Source organism: Trichomycterus rosablanca, chromosome 10, assembly GCF_030014385.1.
Source record: "Trichomycterus rosablanca isolate fTriRos1 chromosome 10, fTriRos1.hap1, whole genome shotgun sequence".
In the NCBI taxonomy this organism is placed as follows: domain Eukaryota; kingdom Metazoa; phylum Chordata; class Actinopteri; order Siluriformes; family Trichomycteridae; genus Trichomycterus; species Trichomycterus rosablanca.
The window spans coordinates 5,546,977-5,570,653 of NC_085997.1; the positions used below are offsets into that span (position 1 = coordinate 5,546,977).

The following is a 23,677-nucleotide window of genomic DNA, read 5'->3' on the forward strand; positions in this document are numbered from 1 at the left end:
TTGCACAGTAGCGTTTATGTGGCATTTGTGCATGTAACTCTGTATTGTAGTGCTCGACAAAGGTTTGGCAAAGTAATCCCTCACCCATGTGGTCATATCAGCTATTGTTGAGTGGCGGTTCTTGATGCAGTGCCGTCTGAGGGATGAAAGATCACGGGCGTTCAGGTTAAGCTTGCACCCTTGGCCTTTACGCACTGAAATTCCTCCTGATTATTTGAATGGTTTAATGATATTATGCACTATAGAGGGAGAAATATGCAAATCCCTTCCAATCTTCCTATGAGATTCCTTGTTTTTCAATATTTTAAACATCATTATTAGCCCTAAATTGCCTCCGTCCCAACGTTTTTTGGAATGTGTTGCAGGCCTGAAATGCAGGAATGGATGTTTATTAACAAATGAAATGAAGTTGACCAGACAAAACATGAAATATCTCAGGTTCAGACTCAATTAAATAAAAGTCAAACTAAATGTAAGGAACGCTGCATGTATATTCCATACTGTCCCAACTTTTTCTGATTCGGGGTTGTAAAAAAGAGACCATAGCATTTTTCCACCCTATTATCTGCCTCTTATTCCGACCCAGCATTGCTCTCCTCACTCCCGGTTCTATGTTCGTCTCTCTCAGGCGTGAGAATGATGCCGCCCTTCTCCAGTGTCGGGTTGGGGCTAATTTTAGCCGGCTCAAATGTGAGGGGTCATAACGCTGGATAAATAGAGTGGCGGGGCAGATAAGGGGGCGTCACGAGCCAGAGCCAGATCTTTTCCTTTCTCTCCCTGTTAGAGAGTTCGTCCATTCCCTCAGCTCGCCTCTCGACTACTACGGTAAGTGAAATGTTTACTAAATTACTGAGTACTGAATTGACTGTCTATTTATATTCATATGAACACTGTTGATGTTACACAGCATTAAGGATTTTGGTGCATAACGCTTATAGTTCTACAATTGTAGTTCTACAATTACTGACTGTAGTCTATCTATTTCTCTGCATGCTTTTTAACCTGCTTTCACCCTGATCTTCAATGATCAGGACCCCCACAGGACCACTACAGAGCAGGTATTATTTAGGTGGTGGATCATTCTCAGCACTGCAGTGACACTGACATGGTGGTGGTGTGTTAGTGTGACACAGCAGTGCTTCTGGAGTTTTTAAATACCGTGTCCACTCACTGTCCACTCTATTAATCACTCATATCTAGTTGGTCCACCTTGTAGATGTAAAGTCAGAAACAATGGCTCATCTATTGCTGCTGTTTGAGTTGGTCATCTTCGACCTTCATCAGTGGTCACAGGACGCTGCCCACGGGGCACTGTTGGCTGGATATTTTTGGTTGGTGGACTATTCTCAGTCCAGCAGCGCTGCTGTGTCTTATCCACTCATACCAGCACAACACACACTAACACACCAGTACCATGTCAGTGTCACTGCAGTGCTGAGAATACAGTGGTCCTGGGAGAGTCATGACCATTGAAGAACAGCATGAAAGGGGGCTAACAAAGCATGCAGAGAAACAGATGGACTACAGTCAGTAATTGTAAAACTACAAAGTGCTTCTATGTGGTAAGTGGAGCTGATAAAATGGACAGTGAGTGTAGAAAGGTCCTTGTAAGCAGGCTGGGCTCTTTTGAGACAACCGAAATGCTTGCTTCCCATTGGTCCACGACTTTTGCTGCTGACCGTACACAAACTAAGCTCGATCACAGTAATTTAGAACTGGTCGATCCACCCAGAAACCTTAAAATTATGAAAATTAAAGAAGACGCTTGGGAAATAATGAGCCAAATAATGAGCAAAGCTGCTCTTGGATACCACAAATGAATACCATAAATTATAAAACACTGTATTAACATCAACATCATCATCATATTATTATTATTCGCATCGCATTGTACAACCCCCTAGTTTCCTCAGCTTGTATGAAACTAATACGGCTGACCGGAGTTAAACTAATCTGCCCAAATCCATGAGCTCTGGGCATCTATGGCATTAAAGCAATCCCATAGAAGTAGTAGGAGTAGCAGAGCAGCTGGTGAGTTGATTGTTTAAATATAGCCTGACCTATCCGAGGGGTGGCTGGGAAGACGCTTAGGAGAGCACGAACACAGTAAAGAATGAGATAGTCGCCAAAGATGGGTGAGGCAAAGGTCAGGGATAAGAGCGTCCAGATAGAATAGCTTAGGAGGAAAGTACTACGTGCAGACACGTACTCACTGTGCTTTATCTTTACTTTACTTGACTTTACAAGGTCTGTTTTTAAGTCTAGATTTAGAATTCATCACAATGAGGATTAACTAGTAAAAGAAAACAAATGACAGAGGAGTCAGTAAATGGAAACACTGAGTACTGGAAACGCCAACGTGAGTTCCTCTTTGCGTATAAATACGCCTTGATCTTGCTTCCTCTATTTCATCTTAGCATTTTTGTCATTTCTTGATATACACCTCCTTGTTTGTACACACATTTTATCAGCTCCACTTACCATATAGAAGCACTTTGTAGTTCTACAATGACTGACTGTAGTCCGTCGGTTTCTCTGCATGCTTTGTTAGCCCCCTTTCATCCTGTTCTTCAATGGTCAGGACTCTCCCAGGACCACTACAGACCACTATCATTCTCAGCACTGCAATGACACTGACATGGTGGTGGTGTGTTAGTGTGTGTTGTGCTGGTATGAGTGGATCATACCGTGTCCACTCACTGTCCACTCTGTTAGACACTCCTACCTAGCTGGTCCACCTTGTAGATGTAAAGTCAGAGTTGATCGCTCATCTATTGCTGCTGTTTGAGTTGGTCATCTTTTAACCTTCATCAGTGGTCACAGGACGCTGCTCATGGGGCGCTGTTGGTGGGATGTTTTTGGTTGGTGGACTATTCTCAGTCCAGCAGGGACAGTGAGGTGCTGTGTCTTATCCACTCATTCCAGCACAACACACACTAACACACCACCACCACGTCAGTGTCACAGCAGTGCTGAAAATAATCCACCACCCAAATAATACCTGGTCTGTAGTGGTCCTGTGAGTCCTGACCACTGAAGAACAGCATGAAAGGGGGCTAACAAAGCATGCAGAGAAACAGATGGAATATAGTCAGTAATTGTAGAACTACAAAGTGCTTCTATATGGTCGGTGGAGCTGATAAAATGGACAGTGAGTGCAGAAACAAGGTGGCTTATATATTTAATTGTTTTTCTTTAAAGAGTCACGATGCCTCATGCGTACCCATTCCTGAGTCCTGAGCAGAAGAAGGAGCTCAGTGACATCGCCCTGAAAATTGTCGCCCCCGGCAAAGGAATCCTCGCTGCCGATGAATCCACAGGTACGCTAATATCACATTTCACATGTTTAATAGCAGTTGTTGAAAAATGCACGGACGCCCCTGGAAAAGACGACGTCTTGAAGGCAGCACATGTTGCTCTAAGATCTCGATGTACTTTTCTGCATTAATGCTGCATCACAGAAGTGTGAATGACCTTTGCCAAGGGCACTGACACTGACCATACCATGACAGACCCTGGCTTTTGGACTTTTTTCCAAAAAAAGACCTAGACAATACACATTTCCACTGTGTGATGGTCCATCCTAGATGCCTCCGAGCCCAGAGAAGTCGACGCTGCTGATTAAACATTTCAATCATTTTCTCACACATTTGTGGACAAACTAGATATCCTCTGGCCTCTGATTACAATCACATCATTATTTCGTTTTTCACCTCATTACTAACCCTAAATTGCCCCCGTGTCTGCAATCGAATAAAAGTCAAAGTAAATGTAAGAAACTCTGTGTTTTTATTTTATTAGCATTTTTCATACTGTCCCAACTTTTTCTGATTTGGGGTTGTACATGCCTGCTGTGCCTCTAAGCCACTTTGATTATATTAATGTTGAATCTTAAATTAGATATGCAGACTAAGATCTCATCAGATTCCCTGAATCCTTTCACCATATTATTCACAGTAGATGGTGAAAGACTAAATTATTTACAATCTTTACTGCATTTTACCCAATGTCCCATCTTTTTCTGAAATTACTCGGCTCATTTTTCGCCACCGCAGGCAGCGTAGCCAAACGCTTCCAGAGCATCAACGTCGAGAACACCGAGGAGAACAGGAGGTTCTACCGCCAGCTGCTCTTCACCGCCGACGACCGCGTCAAGCCCTGCATCGGCGGAGTCATCTTCTTTCACGAGACCCTCTACCAGAAGGCCGACGATGGCAAGGTGTTCCCCCAGCTCATCAAGGAGAGAGGCATGGTCGTGGGCATCAAGGTCGACAAAGGTGTCGTCCCTCTGGCTGGAACCAATGGAGAGACCACTACCCAGGGTAGGTTATTAGCCATTCCTGCTATTCTCATAAAATAGCACTGCCCCAATTACAAAGCACATGGAACAGTGGTATCTTACCAAGGTCAGAAGGAGAAACCAAACTTCCACCTTATGCTAAAAGGAAATTTGTGGTCAGATGGGTGGTCAGATAATTCAAAAGCAAGCAAAAGGTGACACTGTCCATGGTCAATCGAGCTTTACGATGCTGTTGGTTTGGAGACTGTGACCAAAAATGTATATTTTTGAACCAGCAAATGTGATTATTATATCAGAAAACCCTCAACAACCTCAAAAAATAGTTTACTTTCATAGATTTGGCAACCACGTTTATCTTTTCTTAGGTCTGGACGGCTTGTACGAGCGCTGCGCTCAGTACAAGAAGGACGGGGCTGACTTCGCCAAGTGGCGCTGCGTGCTGAAGATCACCCCCACCACCCCATCCAGCCTGGCCATCAAAGAGAACGCCAACGTTCTGGCTCGCTATGCCAGCATCTGCCAGATGGTATGATCCACCTCACTACATACAAAATCCCTAATAAGTACGATTCACCTAATAATAATTGTTACTTTTCCTCCATCAGCATGGCATCGTGCCCATCGTCGAGCCCGAAATCCTCCCCGATGGTGACCATGACCTGAAGAGGTGCCAGTATGTCACCGAGAAGGTCCTGGCAGCCGTCTACAAGGCTTTGAACGACCACCACGTTTACCTTGAGGGCACTCTGCTCAAGCCTAACATGGTTACCGCCGGACACTCCTGCTCTCACAAGTACTCCCCCCAGGAGGTCGCAATGGCCACCGTGACCGCCCTGCGTCGCACCGTACCCCCCGCCGTACCTGGTAAGACACACACATACTGTACATCCACACACACACACACTTGTCCTCTCTCACATATAAAAAAGACAACAAGCTTTCAACAAGATAACAAGCTAACGAGCTAACTTTAGCATTATTTAGACAGGCCTGGTTAATTTCTGTCCTTTATGGTTCCACAAGAAAGGCTTTTAATTTGTATTGATTTTTAAGAATTCTGCTAATTGCAGGTTAGATCTAAATCTAGGTCTAGCTTGCTAACCCTAACCCTAACCCTAGACTGAAAAATACTGGAGTCGTTTTGCTGTAGTACCGTCAAAAAGCTATAAATTATTGTCCTAAATTATCATACGCACATGATGTCATATTAAGATAAAAAAAAAACTACAATATATAACTATGATGTAATATAACTAAAATATAACTAAAAAAAATAGACATAAATAAAAATCTCCAATATTAACAATCTTGGCTCAGTTAAATTGGCTCAGTTACTTACATTGTAACACTGACTGTTTTTATTATTTTTATTTACTTATTTATTTATTTTTAAACTTATACCAGTTCTGACTTGATGATTCATTAATGGTTCAACAATGAAAGCAGATTTTAAACAGGCTTTTAATTTGTATTGATTTTTAAGAATCCTGCTAATTGCAGGTTAGATCTAAATCTAGGTCTAGCTTGCTAACCCTAACCCTAACCCTAGATTAAAAAATACTGGAGTCGTTTTGCTGTAGTACAGTCAAAAAGCTGTAAATTATTGTCCTGTAATATCATAACCTCATGATGTCGTTGTATTGTATAATATTAAAATAAAATAAACTATGCTATATAACTAAGATAATAAATATAATAAAAAATGTGTTACAACACATTGTTACTTTTTTAATAGGTATCATTTATTTATTTTATGTTTTATCTTTTATACTTGTATCTTTTCTGTGCCTACATCTACAGGTACCGGTTTGATTATTCTTAAATAAAAATAAATAAATAAATAAATAGTAAATAACATGCTTTTTGACTGTGGCTAAATTATTGTTAACTGCTTTCCATTATGTTCCAGTTAAGAAGCTAACTCAGGCTAACTTTAGCCTTATTTAGACAGGTTTGGCTAATTTCTGTCATTTACAGTTCCACAAAAAAGCAGATTTTATACATTTGCTTTGATTATCAAGAAACCTGCTTACCCTAAACCTAACCTTAACCCTAACCCTAACCCTAACCCTACATTGAAAAATAGTAGCTATAAATTATAAAGCTTTGAATTATTACCCTGTTATATCATAACCACATGAAGTAATTTATTGTAAGCTATTAAGAACATTATTTATTAATTTATTAAGTCTCAGATAATATTAAGATAAATACGATATATAATAAGATATAATACATATAAATAAAAATATCCACTGTTAAATTTAAACTGCTATACATATATAAGTGTTTTTTTATACTGGTGCTGGCTTAATGATTCTTAAATAAATAAAAAATAAATAACATGCCTACATGGCACAAGTGGATCAGCGGATTATTTAGCGCATCCACTGATTACGGTTCGTTCTTTGTCTGATGCATTGCTTTATCCTTAGTTGACTGCTAGGGCTGCGTATATAAGACATCATATTGTAATCACAATGTACGTGTATGTTGGGGAGGACACGCCCTGCTATATTCAAATATGCCCAAAATATCCCTTTTCCCCAATATACTGATGTAAAAGTAATAAATAAACATATCCTAATCACTAGCTTTGCTTAATGTTAGGATTCATTAGGATGGCAGGAACCCCCAAATCCTGGTAGATTTGCCCCCCCCCCTCTTTCTTGAGGCCCACACACCTAAAAAGGTCCTGAATTTTTACTGGTTGCATCCCCATGTCTTCCTCAAATGAACTCATTTTCTCTGTCTACAGGCATCACTTTCCTGTCTGGCGGCCAGAGTGAAGAGGAGGCCTCGGTCAACCTGAACGCCATCAACGCGTGCCCACTGCACAAACCCTGGGCCCTGACCTTCTCCTACGGCCGCGCCCTGCAGGCCTCCGCTCTCAAAGCCTGGAGCGGCAAGAAGGAAAACGGCAAGGCCTGCCAGGAGGAGTTCATCAAGAGAGCTGTGGTACGTACGCCTCGACGGTCTGCTTTAAACCTTTAGCCTTTAGTCTGTTTCGCTTAGCAACAGCCGGATTCTTCATGATCTTTGTGTTTTGCTTTTCCGACAGGCCAACAGCGCAGCATCCACCGGGAAACACGCTTCCTCCGGAGATAAAGGCGCCGCAGCTGGAGAATCTCTGTTCGTGGCTAATCACGCCTATTAGAAGCTTCACGATTCTGTCCAACACCCCAAATATATTAGAACTGTGTGTTTCCACCTGCTTTTACTGAGCTTCTCACGAGTCCTTTAATCATCCTTGACTAGTAATGAGGAACGAATGGCATCGTAAGGGAGACAAAAAAGAAAAACCCTTGTAGTTGTGAAGGATCTCTCAGAAGAAAAGATCTGGTTCCGTGTCCTTTAGCCAGTCCCTCGTTCGATTTGTGAAAGATTCCATTTTTTCATATGATGTTTATACATCCAAGTCCACAACAAGCAAGTAATAAAAAAATTATAATAATGACGTGTGTTTTGTATTTTGTTCTATGTAGGTGATACAGTATGATTATGTTACCATTAGGCCTATGATACTTCCTTATCACTATGACTAAGACCAAGTTCATATGTTGTGAAAGGCGTGAGTTGCGAAGATGCCCCCACGGCTTCCTTGTGGGTGGTTATTTGGGTGGTTATGTTTTGAAATATACAGCCTCGTTCTTTATTTGTGACCTCTTTTAACAGAACTATTGTCTTCTAATGGAGCGTCATGTCAAAAAAGCCGAAAAATGTCGACCAGGCATAACACTATGACCACTGACTGGTGAAGTGAATAACACTGATTATCTCTTCATCACGGCACCTGTTAGTGGGTGGGATATACACTGATCAGCCATAACATTAAACCACCTCCTTGTTTCTACACTCACTGTTCTACTTACCATATAGAAGGACCACCACCACAGAGCAGCACTGCAGTGACAATAACATGGTGGTGGTGTGTTAGTGTGTTGTGCTGGTATGAGTGGATCAGACACAGCAGCGCTCCTGGAGTTTTTAAATGCCGTGTCCACTTACTGTCCACTCCTACCTAGTTGGTCCACCTTGTAGATGTAAAGTCAGAGACGATCGCTCATCTATTGCTGCTGTTTGAGTTGGTCATCTTCTAGACCTTCATCAGTGGTCACAGGACGCTGCCCATGGGGCGCTGGTGGCTGGATATATTTGGTTGGTGGACTATTCTCAGTCCAGCAGTGCCAGTGAGGCCTTATCCACTCAGCACAACACACACTAACACACCACCACCATGTCAGTGTGACTGCAGTGCTGAGAATGATCCACCACCTAAATAATACCTGCTCTGTAGTGGTCATGTGGGGGTCCTGACCATTGAAGAACAGCATGAAAGGAGGCTAACAAAGCATGTTGAGAAATATTAGGATCATAATGTTATGCCTGGTCGGTATAAAAGCATATATTAAATAAATGGGTGCTTTCTCACAGCAAGAAGGTCCTGGAAGGTCCTTGATTCTAAGCTGTGGAGTTCTGTGTGGAGTTTGAATGTCCTCCCTGTGTCCGCATGGGTTTCCCCTTGGAGCTCCCACGGTCCAAAGACGTGCAGTCAGGTTGATTGGAGATACTAAAATTGCTTCAAGTGTGAATGTGGGTCTGCCCTGTAATGGACTGGTGACCCGTCCAGGGCTTTTTTCCCACCTTTTGGTCAGTGAATTGTACCCACCGTGACCCTAAGTAGGATGATTCAGCGGTAAAACAGACAATAAATGAAATTAATGAAAAGGAATTAATAAGTAATGTTTGAATAATAAAGATGTACAGTTCACACTTTTGCATCAGACTGTAGGAACTTTATTTGAAGTAATTTAATAATTTGAAAGTTGGAAAGGGGTTTGAAATAAAATCAATTAACATTAACCTTAGAGTTGATCAACACATCTGCAACACATCATTTTATTTGCTTTAATCTAATCTAAACCCATTTATAACCCAAACACATAATTTCATACCTTTCCCAGGCAAGAGATGTATAGAAATCTGTCAGCCGATTGTTTAGAAGCTCCCATAAAGGAATTCAAACAGAATGAGGACAGGGGCGAGAAAGAGGACCCTTGTGGGAAGCCAAATGTTTGCTGCACCAAAGATTGACAGATAATCATAACAAGTATAGTAGTCATCTGAATTAAAGCCAGTAGAGTTGAAAGTGACAAAACCAATAGTGGATGCATTGACGTATTGCGTCATCCAGTCCTGGAACTCGGACACACGTGAGTAGATATCTGGATAATTCTTGTTGCAGGAGAGTCTGAAACTGGCTATACCAGCCTGCACCCACGTGGAGTTCTGCTGGCACATAAGTGGCCCTCCGGAATCACCCTGCGGAGAAAGGTATGGAGAGATTAACGTGGATGAGATTGTTTCTACACTCACTGTCCAGTTTTATCAGCTCTACTTGTCCATCTGTTTCTCTGCATGCTTTGTTAGCCCTCTTTCATGCTGTTCTTTAATGGTCAGGACCCCCACAGGACCACTACAGAGCAGGTATTATTTAGGTGGTGGATCATTTAGAGCACTGTAGTCACACTGACATGGTGGTGGTGTGTTAGTATATGTTGTGCTGGTATGAGTGGATCAGACACTGTCACTGCTAGACTGAGAAAAATATCCAGCCAACAGCGCCCAGTGGGCAACGTTCTATGACCACTGATGAAGGTCTAGAAGATGACCAACTCAAACAGCAGCAATAGATGAGCGATCGTCTCTGACTTTACATATACAAGGTGGACCAACTAGGTAGGAGTGTCTAATAGAGTGGACAGTGAGTGGACACGGTATGATCCACTCATACCAGCACAACACACACTAACACACCACCACCATGTCAGTGTCACTGCAGTGCTGAGAATGATCCACCACCTAAATAATACCTGCTCTGTGGTGGTCCTGTGGGGGTCCTGACCATTACAGAACAGGGTGAAAGCAGGTTAAAAGAGTTTGTAGAGAAAAGTGCATCTACGTACAGTATATGGTAAGTGGAGCTGGATTTATGTTGGAGGTGGTTTTAATGATTTGGCTGATCAACTAGCAAATTTCCATCTGCTCTTACCATGCATATTCCTCTACCCGCTTCAGCGCAGATTTTCTGAGGCGACATATATCCACTTGTATAGCCACCATACTGGCACGTACACTGCTTGTTGCCGACTACTGCCACTTGTAATTCCTGAAGCATAGGAGGAGCTGGAAATGACCCTGCAAAGGTGAACAAACAAACAAACAGACAAGTCAGCATGAAATTATAAGCTCTTAACACCAAAACCTGAGACTGGATCTCACAGCTTATGACCAACAACCCCAGAAAGAAGTCATCAGTTATGGGAAACCACATGCATGTAAGTGAGTTGGTGTGACTGAGCATTTTTGTTTACTCGATCCTTCAGACAGCACTGCATCAAGAACCGCCACTCAACAATAGCTGATATAACCACATGGGTGAGGGATTACTTCATCAAACCTTTGTCAAGCACTACAATACAGAGTTACGCCGCTCAGGTGGCGCAGCGGTAAAAAGACACGCTGCAACCAGGGCTGGATTCTGAGCATGTAGTATCAAATCCAGCTCTGCTTCACCGGTTTGAAGCTGAGTGGCTGTATGAGCAACGATTGGCCGGTTGCTCAGTTGGGGGGTGGGACAAAGAACCGGATGTGGGTCTCTCTCTGTCAGAATGCGATTACGACCTCTGCCGGCTGATTAGAGGCGCCTGCACAAGAGATGAGGAAGAGTGCCCTTAGGGTGTGTCTCTTCGCATGCAACGCTAGGTGGCGCCAAACTCATAAAAATGTGTGGGTGGCAAAGATGCATCCGGCTGCTGCTCATGTTTCGGAGGGGATATGGGTTAGCTTCGATCTCCTCGGTCAGGGCGGGGTTCGGCATAGACAGAGAGGAAGCACGATGCAAAATTGAACAATTGGATGTGCTAAAGGGGGAGAAAAAAGGGGAAAATTATGTGCACAAGTGGCGTCGACTTCTCTGGGCTCAGAGGCATCTAGGATGGATCATCACACAGTGAAAACGTGTATTGTGGTCAGATGAATCAGCATTCCATGTCTTTTTTTTTAAGAAATTGATGCTTTGTGCTCTTGACCAAAGAAGAATCCGACCATACAGACTTATATCAGTGATAAGTCTAATCCAGGGTGTGCCCTTGGCAAAGGTCATTTACACTTCCTTGATGGCAGCATTAATGCGGAAAAGTACATTGAGATCTTAGAGCAACATCTGCTGCTTGGGGTTGCGCCCCCTAGCAGGCACTGTTGGCAGTAACTGCAGCAGACAGAATTGGCCACCAGTCTGCTGTGTGGGAAAAGACCGGACTAAAACAAGGGGGCTGGGTCTTCGATGCTGTGTAAGGGATCTGGTTGGTAGCCTGAGACTGGAAGAGATGACTCAGAAGTGTTGCCAGATATTGACTTTGTATTGATTTGCAGGGACATTTGTAGCTGCAGGGATTAATGAAGTACAGTCGATGCTTGACTTACGAACTTAATTGGTTCCAAAGGGCTGTTCTAAAGTCAAAATGTTCAAATGTTAAACCTATGTTTCCCATAAGAAATAATGTAAATAGAATTAATCCATGCCAGACCTCCCAAACCACCCCCTTACCTAACTCTTCTAATGTCTTAAATTGTCTTTTTTGTTATAAATACAATAATATTTGCCCTTCAATCTTAAATTATTATTACTTCCTTCTTTATTTCATTAACGTTTATTTTGTAGGTGTAATTTAACAAAAGAATAACTTCCTTCTTCTCTCACTGTCCCCTCTGTCTGATACACAGTGACATCTAGCGGCAGGAGTAGTTATACAACAACAACAAAAACGCTTTCTCTGCACATTCGAACGTTTACTCACTATATATATATATATATACTATACTATATATATATATATAACCCCATTTGCTTACCCTGATACTGCTTAACAATAGCTGCTTATCTCTGTAGTCTAAACTCAAGTTTCTACCCCAGTACAATATAACAAAAGATCAAACAACCAGCTTTTACGACACAAATATCAAACAAGACAGCCTTTACTAAACTTAAAGTAGTATAGAAAATAAATCTATTTTCTTCCATAACACTTCCCCCCTGTTTGTCATTCTTGACAACTTAATCATTAAAAGAAAAATTACAATAATGTTGATTTGTATAGTGAGTATTGCCCCAAAAATAAATATAAATGAGGTCAGTTTGGAGACCCCGCATATGCGGAGTTCGGCTTCTCTTAACCCCCTTCCACAAACTGGAACAAAATAATAAAAGAAAATAAAGCCTGAGGAAAAAAACATGGGGTTACTCTTGTAAAACATATTTACATTTATCAGACACAAGACATTATAAGCATCAGTTATTACAGCTGCAAAAGAATGCTTTTACTGTAGAACGTCATTAATAAGTCCATGTTGTCCATAACATGTAACATAATCCAAAATTTGTTTGTACGTTAGGTTAAAAAAGATCGTTCATAACCCGAAATGTTTGTATGGTAAACCGTTCGTAACTCAAGGGTCGACTGTAAAGAAATAAAAATGGACTCACCGTTCATCGTAATGTTTCCCAAACCTATGGACAAGCAGGTAGTGTCCGTGCTGAAAACACTGCCAGGGGCTGCCAGGCAGACAGGACGGATGGTGTTGTTGAAATCGACCGGATTGCTCAGCTTTATCAGCGCGACATCGTTGTCGTGCATATTGTTGTCGTAGAAAGGGTGGACGATGATCTTCTGAACTGATCGAGTCACTTCAGGGAGGTTTGTGGTGTTCTGGCCAATCTGTCCCAAGTTCACAGTCCACTCGCTTGTATTATTGCTAATGGGTAGAAAAACAGACACAAAGTTAAGTCCAGGCATAACATTATAACCACCTTCCTAATATGGTATTGACACCTTACTATCAGAACCAGCATTGACTTCTTCAGCAGTTTGAGCTACAGTAGCTTGTCTGTTGGATCAGACCACACGGTCCAGCCTTCGCTCCCCACGTGCATCAATGAGCCATCAGTCGAGGTGGGTATACTGCCGCTCACGCCTCCTCCGACCCTGGCGCGACCCTTAACAGAACCCTTTATCATCTACGCACTCTGCACAGGTGCCTCTCTATCTGCCAATCAGAATCCTTACACAGCATTTGAAGACCCCACACATATAGTCCGGTCATCCCGCCCTAGCAAAAGCGTGTCGGCTGTAGGCACTGCCAATTATGCCTGCTAGTTTAGAACCGAAGAGTTCAGAATCTCGGCGCTGGTGTGCTAACGGAATATCCGGCTGTGCCACCTGAGCGCTGGCATCAGCTGGCATTTTCCTTCCGATTTAGCACACTCAATTTATTGTCTTCCACTGCTGAGAGATACCAGATTGCATCAGAGGGGAGCACGTCACTGTAAACGCCTCTTCTCGCCCCTGCATTTAGCGGATGCAGACCCACCCACCTACACATAGTCTGACCCCCACCCTGCATATATGGTGGACAATTAGTATCTGCTGCAGACACTGCCAATTATGCCCGCTAGATGGCGCCCAGCCGGCCGGTGGCAAGGCCGAGTTTCGAACCGAGGAGTTCAGAATCTCGGCACTGGTGTGCTAACGGAAAATCTCGCTGGCATTTTCCTTCCGCTGCTGAGAGATACCAGATCGCATCCGAGGAGAGCACGTCGCTGTACATACCTCTTCCGACATGTGCACAGCCCTCCTATTCTCGCCCCTGCATTTTGCACAGGCGTCTCTTCCTCCAATCAGGGTCCTTACACAGCGTATGCAGACCCACCCACCTAGACATAGTCTGACCCCCACCCTGCAGATACGATGGCCAATTAGTATCTGCTGCAGGCACTGCCAATTATCCCTGCTAGATGGCGCCCAAACGGCCGGTGGCAATGCCGAGTTTCAAACCGAGGAGTTCAGAATCTCAGAGCTGGTGCGCTAGCGGAATACCCCGCTGAGCCACCTCAGTATACCAGTGTATACTCACCTGACAAAGCAGCTGGCCACACTGAGCACCCAGTCATGGTTGATGAGAGATCCTCCACAGGCGTGTTGACCTAGATGATTAATTCCGACCAACCAAGGCCAGGTACCTGGCGGAGGGGGAGTGCTGCAATCTGAGGGACAAAACAGTAAAAGAATTCCAATAGTTATTCTATACCAGCTGATCTGGTACTGAATACTGCGTGTGTTATAGTCATATTCTTAAAAATTTCTAGTCTGACTGTTTATATAATTATAATAGTTATAAAAGCTTATAATAATTACACCGATCAGCCATAACATTAAAACCACCTCCTTGTTTCTACACTCACTGTCCATTTTATCAGCTCCACTTACCATATAGAAGCATACTTTTTTTACCCTGCTTTCACCCTGTTCTTCAATGGTCAGGACCCCACAGAACCACTACAGAGCAGGTATTATTTAGGTGGTGGATCATTCTCAGCACTGCAGTGACACTGACATGGTGGTGGTGTGTTAGTGTGTGTTGTGCTGGTATGAGTGGATCAGACACAGCAGCGCTGCTGGAGTTTTTAAACACCTCACTGTCACTGCTGAACTGAGTCCACCAACCAAAAACATCCAGAAAACAGCGTCCTGTGACCACTGATGAAGGTCTAGAACAGGGGTCAGCAACCTATGGCACGAGTGCCAAAGCTGGCACGTGAAGCATGTTTGCCTGGCACGCTAATTGGTAAGAGTGAAAAAATGTATTTCACACTCAGGGCTGCTCCTTATTAGTTGGATCCTTCCATTCACCCTATGCCATATGCTCACTCTCGACACCTTTATTAACTTTAACTATAAATTACTCCACCTTAACCGCCTCCGCCACCTCCACCTATGGCCAGTTAAGGTTGAGTAATTTATGCTCGTTAAGGTTAATCAAGGTGTCCGGAGAGAGTCAGCTTTCAATTTTAAGCGAACTTAGTATAGCATGGCTGCTAAACGCGCAAAAGTGGATGTTCGTTCAATTCAACAAGACTGGACACATTTGTATGTATTTATTTAACAAAAACACTGGGCTGTGTTAATTAACTGATTAACTGATTCACTGGTTTATGTCCCATACATAACAACAGTTTGTGTTATATGACTGATGTATTCCATGGCACACTTGGTACTTCCTCTTTAATGTATTTAAAGTTGCCGACCCCTGGTCTAGAAGATAATAAAGTGGACAGTGAGTGGACACAGTATTTAAAAACTCCAGCAGCGCTGCTGTGTCTGATCCACTCATACCAGCACAACACACACCAACACACCACCACCATGTCAGTGTCACTGCAGTGCTGAGAATGATCCACCACCCAAGTAATACCTACTCTGTAGTGGTCCTGTGGGGGTCCTGACCATTGAAGAACAGCATGAAAGGGGGCTAACAAAGCATGCAGAGAAACAGATGGACTACAGTCAGTAATTGTAGAACTACAAAGTGCTTCTATATGGTAAGTGGAGCTGATAAAATGGACATTGAGTGTAGAAACAAGGAGGTGGTTTTAATGTTATGGCTGATCGGTGTATATATACATTTATTCATTGTTTATTAATTTCATTAAAGAATGACTGAATGAATAATAATCATAATCATATTCAAAAATATCCTAAAACGAAAATATAAATACTTTTAATATACTTAATATTTTGATAAATATTTTTTTTACAAATTTTTTAAACTATATATTATTTTCTATATCATTATATGAACTAAATAATAATTTGAATAAAATATTTTTTTTTTCCAAGCCAACAACAACTTTAAGAAAAAATGTATATGTGACGATGTGAGGTTTAAACATTTGCTGAAGCCCCACATACCCACTCACATGTGGCCTAAATACAACAATCTATTTGGTCTCTGAACATGCTTGAGGCGATCAGCCAACGCCCAGACTTAAACCCAGCCGGACATCTGTGCAGACCAGAAGATGCCAATCAATCTGCTCATAAAGAATGGGATAAACTGCCCAAATTCAGGTGTGCAAAGCTTGTGTTGACATATCCAAGAAGACTAGGGTTGTAATTGCTGCCTAAAACGTGTTTACACTTCATCATTACAGGTGATTAAGTGTAGATTAAATGGCAGTTATATCTATTTAAAATCAAATCCACAACACAAAGTGTGCAAAAGTGTTTGAATCCACTTGGTGAGTCAATTTATGGGTAAAATATATCAACTCAAATTTGTAATAATTAAGTTTCTGTGATTGGCATGGAATCAAATGCAAAAATCAATGGTCAATCACATACGTGTCAGATTTTTAACTTCAAAAACTATTTTACATAATCAGATTTATTTCTAATAGAACGTTATTAAGAAATAAAGAGACACAAACCCTAGATGGCTTACCTTGCGCAAATAGGGTCGGGATTATTAAGTAAAGCAGGATGAGTGGTACCCCCATGGTCGTACTGTTCCGTCTGCCTCTCTTTTCTGTCTGTAAGTGAAGGTAGGTATTTTGGATTTTTGTATTTATATATACGCAGGAGACCAGTCTTTCTTGTTTTCATTGTTTTGTTGTCACGGACATGCAATGACACAAAGCACTACCCTCCACCCACACTACACAGACCTACGTAAAAGAATTTACCTTTTTAGCTTTGCTCTTTTTAAAATCGTGCTATTTTTTGTGTTCGGCATTAATTTAACTATAACTAAATAAGATACAGTGATTCAAAACTGAACTCCTGTTAGTCGGGTCTAAGAATATAATCCGAGAATCGTCTGAGAATTGTGTTATCGACATCGACAACGTCCCAAGAAAGTCTAGGACTACTGTTAGGAACCAAATCTGCATGTTTCCTACTCCACAACATTTACTTTCCATTAATGTACATTATGAGTCTTGGCCGCCCATAATCCTGTCGCTGGTTTACCACTGTTCCTTTTTCCTTGGACCACTTTTGATAGATACTGACCACTGCAGACCGGGAACACCCCACAAGAGCTGCAGTTTTGGAGATGCTCTGACCCAGTGGTCTAGCCATCACAATTTGACCCTTGTGAAAGTCGCTCAAATCCTCACGCTCGCCCATTTTTCCTGCTTCTAACACATCAACTTTGAGGATTAAACGTTTACTTGCTGCCTAATATATCCCACCCACTAACAGGTGCTGTGAACATTATCATCATTATTATTTCCAGAAAGTCCCACCACTGCCAAGTGTAACTGTTGGTCCTCTAAGCCAGGCTGAGCAAGATAAGACCAGCATAGTGCACTGGTAGCTCAGTGGTTAAAATACTAGCGATCAGACATCCCACCATTGCCAAGTGTCCCCGTGTGTCTTTTGGTCCCCCGAGCAAGGCTCTTATTCCTTAATTGCATTGTATCCAGTGACTAAATGTTAAATGCTGCAAATGGTTGCTGGACCAGTTTTTCTCATCTAGCCTGTGATGATATAATGCTTGTTTGACATTTACAGAGTTGGTTTTACACGAGATGAAGAGTTCAAGCAGCTTGAATATAGTGGATGACTCAGGAATCTAGTTCGCTAGTCGACTACTAGGTTTGGTTCTTACTATTACCACCAGCGTGACTGGTTTTTCCTACAGCAATTCAGTTAGCAATCTGTTAGTCAAAATGTCCAAGATGTCGAAGTCTAAAGCAGCTAAAAACACGACTCAGGTAACTAAGTTGGTAAAACTCCCAAAAATTTTGTGGAGGTGGGGGGGGGGGGGGGGATCGCCATCGACAACATTCCAAAAAAGCCTTCAACTTCTGTTAGGTAATGTTTGACTCCATGGTCTGGCCCCGGCTTATCTTGAAGAGCTATGTGTGTGTATATATATATATATATATATATATATACACACACACACACACACACACAGTATATATATACTTTTGGTCCCCTAAAAAAGGACCTTATTCCTTAATTGCATTATATTCAGTGACTAAATGCTAAATGCTGTAAATAGTTGCTGGACCAGTTTTTCTCTTCTAGCCTGTGATGATATAATGCTTGTTTGACATTTACAGAGTTGGTTTTACACGAGATGAATTGAAGTGATTGATGAGTTCAAGCAGCCTGAATATAGTGGGTGACTCAGCAGTTTAGTACAGTGGCCAACCTACTGTCTGGTCAAGTCACCAGCATGACCAGTGGAGGATTACTTGAAGTATAGCGTGTAAAGTATTTCCGCAGTGAGCCACGTTAAGAGTCGTGTCCGTCTTCGCTCCAGGTGGAAGTTTTCGATATGTATAGAGTATATATCACTGTTTCATCCGGTCATACTTGCCATCTACTTTGTTGGCACAACAGAACCTCCTGCCCCCAACCAAGAGTCCAAGCTCTAATTAGCCCAATTTGTAAGTATGGAACCTTGTGAAGGAGGATAGGACACAGAAGCACTACGCCAAATTATCTTACATGTTATCGCTTGACCTAGCCCTGCAGTCACTTCACATTTTTGGTCATAGCCGATGAACCTCTCATGGTATGCACCTTTGAACTTTCGTGACAATCGATGCAATGCAGTTGGAGCAGTACATGCGCCCTTTATGCCTGGTCTGCCGCACCCATTTTTTGATTTGGCATCTCTCACCAACACTGAGAACTTGAAATTCTGGAATTTCTACACAAAGTTCACTTGGTTCTTGATTTGTGCTCAAATATGTGTGTGAGGTATACACCATAACAGCCATAACCAAAACCACCTCCTTGTTTCTACACTCACTCATTCTATCAGCTCCACTTACTATATAGGAGCACTTTGTAGCTCTACAATTACTGACTGTAGTCCATCTGTTTCTCTGCATGCTTTGTTAGCCCCCTTTCATGCCATTCTTCAATGGTCAGGACCAACACAGGACCAACTACAGAGCAGGTATTATTTAGGTGGTGGATCATTCAGAGCACCGCAGTGACACTGACATGGTGGTGGTGTGTTAGTGTGTGTTGTGCTGGTATGAGTGGATCATACACAGCAGCGCTGATGGAGTATTTGAACACCTCAGTGTCACTGCTGGACTGAGAATAGTCCACCAAAGAAATACATCCAGCCAGCAGCACCCTGTGACCACTGATGAAGGTCTAGAAGATGACCAACTCAAACAGCAGCAATAGATGAGCGATCGTCTCTGACTTTACATCTATAAGGTGGACCAACTACGTAGGAGTGGACACAGTATGATCCACTCATACCAGCACAACACACACTAACACACCACCACCATGTCAGTGTCACTGCAGTGCTCTGAATGATCCACCACCTAAATAATACCTACTCTGTGGTGGTTCTGGGAGAGTCCTGACCATTGAAGAACAGCATGAAATGGGCAGAACAAAGCATGCAGAGAAACAGATGGACTACAGTCAGTAACTGTAGAAAAGTGGAGCTAATAAAATGGACAGTGAGTGTAGAAACAAGGAGGTGTATGCCATCATTCCGCTAATGAAACCATACTCACTTATTGTAAATAGTCTTTTGTAAACAATCAATCAATAAATAAAGTTGGGACAGTTTGGAAAATGCAAAATGGCCTTAAATATGGTTGACTCAACAACGTCACCGTCACCTTTACTCACAGACAGGACAGGACAGCAAGAAGGTCCTGGAAGGTCCCTGATTTAAGCTGGAGCTGTTCTGCATGGGTCATTTCTGTGTGGAGTCAGACATGTAGTCAGGTTGACGGAGATACTAAAATTGCTTTAAGTGTGAATGTGGGTGTGGGTGTGTCTGCCCTGTGATGGACTGGTGACCCACTTTTCGGCCAGTGAATTGTACCCACCGCGACCCTAAGTAGGATGAATCAGCGGTAAAACAGACAATGAATGGAATGAATGAAAAGGAATTAATAAGTAATGTTTGAATAATAAAGATGAATAATAACAAACCCAGTTCACACTTTTGCATCAGACTTTATTTGAAGCAATTTAATAATTTGAGAGTTGGAAAGTGGTTTGAAATAGAATCAATTAACAGTAACCCTAGGGTTGACCAACACATCTGCAACACATCATTTTATATGCTTTAATCTAATCTAAACCCATTTATAACCCAAACACATCATTTCATACCTTTCCCAGGCAAGAGACGTATAGAAATCTTTCAGCCAATTTTTTTTTTAAAAGCCACTATAAAGGAATTCAAACAGAATGAGGACAGGGGCGAGAAAGAGGACCCTAGTGGGAAGCCAAATGTTTGCTCCACTAGAACTAAAGATTGAAAGATAATCATCACAAACGAAGTAGTCATCGGCATTAAAGCTGCTAGAGTTGAATGTGACAAAACCAATAGTGGATTGATTAACGTGTTGTGTTATCCAGGCCTGGAACTCGGACACACGCGTGTAGACATCTGGGTAATCTCCTCCACCGCAGGCCATTCCGGGACGTTCTATGCCAGCCTGCACCCACACAGAGTTCTGATGACACTGAAGTGGTCCTCCGGAATTACGCTGCTGAGAAAGGTAGGGAGAGATAAACATGGGAGATGATAGCTGACCTGAATACTAGACAGATATTGACAGGTACTCACAGAGACTAATTCTTTCCAATTCCCCCCTTTGTGCCCTTTTCTGCCACATTAGCCCAATCAGAATGTAAAATGACTCTAAAGAGAGTAAACAGAACGGCTGCCCACAACATTAACTCAGTTTCAAAAAGGTTGGTGACCCCTGCTTTAGAGAAATGGGATACAACAGCATTAGACCACATTCGGGTTACACTTCAATCTCTACTTTAAGCAGACTGGTGGCCAATTTTCCCACAGGACTGCCAGTTGTGCCTGCTAGGGGGCGCCCAGAGTATGATACCAACACCATCTGCCGATACCGATACCAATCCGATACCATAATTTCTCTACTTTTCATCAATTCTACTTTTACTCACAGAACATTTAGCAGCATTTTGGCTTGTTTAACAAAAGTGTCCACAACTGGAAGATGTGGATGTCAATCAAATGCGATGGACAAATGAGAACTGACACAGAGTTGATTTTTTTCCATTAAAGTTCCGTCACGTTTTTAGATGATTAAAAGCCCTTTATTGGATTGGATTTTGAAGAGGGAAACAGGAAACGGTGAAGTTAGTTTTATTTCATAACACTTATGGATTAATGGTTGAGGATGTGAGGCATGAGTGGCAATAAACGACACTTGTCATGTCATGTGAATTACATATATATTGTCTGGCCCTTTAAGAATGTTAAGTGTACAATGCTAGGGCACATGGAGCGAGTGTGTAGGGAAGAGATTAGAAAATGATAGTCTCCGGCTGTGCTATGTTGGGTTCTCGTGAAACCACACTCGAATGTTTGAACATTGAATTATTTTACAACACTTATGTTGGAATGTATCTTAGTGTGTTACTTGCTTTACACACAAACAATGGCCTTATTTACATTAAGTGTTATTTACATTAAGCAAGAGTATCGGATCGGATTACACGTTTTTTTCCTTCCGATATCCGATCCAGTGATTTGGGCCAATATCGGACCGATACCGATACAGCGTATCCAGCTCTAATTTTTACTGAATGTGTTTAGACATGCTATAAAAATATTGTAATAAGACTTGGTAAGAAGTGGTGCGTGTCCACTTATATCTGAAGGTACTGACTTTATACTAAACAATAGGGATGTAAGCGATACACTCTACCTACGATGCGATGCGATTCACGACACAATTTTTCCCCTATTTTTTAAACACAATGTTGCACATTTCCCTTTTTGTGTAAAAAATTTGTGTAAAATTTGAGATTCACTCAAATCTCAAATTGATTTAAATAGTTACACGTGTGCACCGATTTTTAACCGTCTTGTGGTGCATCGTTACATCCCTACTAAACATGCGAAATTATACCATAGTGGCCAATAATGTTTACCAAAACTGTATAATTTCCTGTAAAATGTGATATTGTGCTCATTAATTTAAGAAATATAGCAGTAAATTTTCATGTACTCTTACCACACATTGTCCTCCACCTGAACAGATGTTCCGAGTCGTGATATTACTATTTCCACGCTGGCAGCTACACTGCTTGTTGCCTACTACTGGCACCTGTACTTTCTGAAGTAAGTTAGGAGTCGGTAATGAGTCTGAAAAGAGATAAAACACATATCTGCTTCACATATGCGAGCCACAGAATCACCGAATTCCACATCCTTAATAAGTTTTAACTTTTCAACAATACCTAAATGAACCTTATTTCACTTACTACGTCCACTGAGCACTAGAACACAAGAAAAAAGGCGAGAACGAAGCGAGTCTGCCGACAAAACAAAGCCTATCACTTATGTAAACAGAGAGACATGTGCCAACTAGTGGACCATTAGTGAACTACTGGTTTTGGTACACTTGGTTTTGGACATTCGATTTTCCAGATTTTGTCTATTAAATCGAAGTTCCTCTGTATATTCGAAAGTGTTACCAGCACATTTTATTTGTTAATGTACATCCATTAGTGCATTTTACGTCTACAACACAATTTAGGGCTAGTAATGTCAGGGAAATAAAATAACTATGTCAAACAGGTGATTGTAATCACAATTTGGTACAACAAAAGTATCCACGAAAGGGATCTTGGAGGAGAAAATGCATGAATAAAAATAAAAATGCTAATCGTTTCACCTGACTATTGGTATAGTGGTATTGACTCATTATTTGAGAGTAAAAATTGACTCACAGTTCGTGGTAGCATTTCCCCAACCTGTAGCCCAGCAGGTAGTGTCCGTGTTGAAAACGCTGCCAGCGGATGCCAGGCAGATGGGACGGATGTCGTTGGTGAAATTAACCGGATTGCTCAGCTTTATCAGCACAACATCGTTGTCCATCATCGTGCTGTTGTAGAAAGGGTGGACAATGATCTGTTGAACTGTTCGATTCACTTCAGGGAGGTTTGTCGTGTTCTGGATGTTCCTTCCCAAGTACACAGTCCACTCGCTTGTATTGGGGCTAATGGAAGGAACAGATAAACAGACAGACAAAGATTAACCCCAATTCAAGTTAACACAGACCTTAAGTGTTGACCAATATACTCAGTTATAATGTATGAACAAAGTGGACACAGTTATAGATCTGTTATTTTCAAGAATCATAATCAGCTGCCAGGTGGCAACTTGGGTATGAATCTCGACTCATCCGGTCGGCTGGCCGGCCCAAAGCAAGCAAACCGGACACTAGTCTGATGAGTGGGAAAAGACCGGACAACAAAGGGGGTGTGGATGCTGTGTAGGGATTAGCGGTGGGTTCAGATTACAGAATCATGCCCTTCTGCTCTGCCACTAACAACCAGCAGGGGGCATGGAGGCACATATGACTGTCTATAGTAGTTGCTGTAATCATACACTCTCTGTGTCTCATCAGCAGTGATGCGCTGCACCTGGGAGAGTCATTTAAATGCCGCTCTAGTTGGACTTGTTTGCTGACTGGTTTTGCGTTTGTAT

At 42.1% G+C, this 23,677-nt stretch overlaps 2 protein-coding genes across 2 annotated transcripts in view; one reads left to right on the forward strand and one right to left on the reverse strand.

Moving 5' to 3' along the window:
- Positions 1-730: 730 nt before the first annotated feature.
- On the forward strand, positions 731-7,754 carry aldoab (aldolase a, fructose-bisphosphate, b). Its single transcript, XM_063002796.1, has 7 exons — positions 731-825; positions 3,202-3,320; positions 4,056-4,322; positions 4,666-4,826; positions 4,906-5,164; positions 7,059-7,258; positions 7,362-7,754. Exons 2-7 carry the CDS (start codon positions 3,209-3,211, stop codon positions 7,455-7,457), a joined length of 1,095 nt encoding a protein of 364 aa, XP_062858866.1. The 5' UTR covers positions 731-825; positions 3,202-3,208; the 3' UTR covers positions 7,458-7,754.
- A 1,863-nt stretch (positions 7,755-9,617) lies between these two features.
- zgc:123217 (uncharacterized protein LOC641414 homolog) overlaps positions 9,618-23,677 on the reverse strand; it is a 30,097-nt gene continuing 16,037 nt past the window's right edge. The window contains exons 7-11 of the mRNA XM_063003405.1: positions 22,918-23,186; positions 22,247-22,330; positions 14,273-14,402; positions 12,846-13,114; positions 9,618-9,622 (exon numbers count right to left, since the gene is read on the reverse strand). Coding sequence (XP_062859475.1) covers positions 9,618-9,622; positions 12,846-13,114; positions 14,273-14,402; positions 22,247-22,330; positions 22,918-23,186 — 757 coding nt within the window. The remainder of the gene's footprint in view (positions 9,623-12,845; positions 13,115-14,272; positions 14,403-22,246; positions 22,331-22,917; positions 23,187-23,677) is intronic.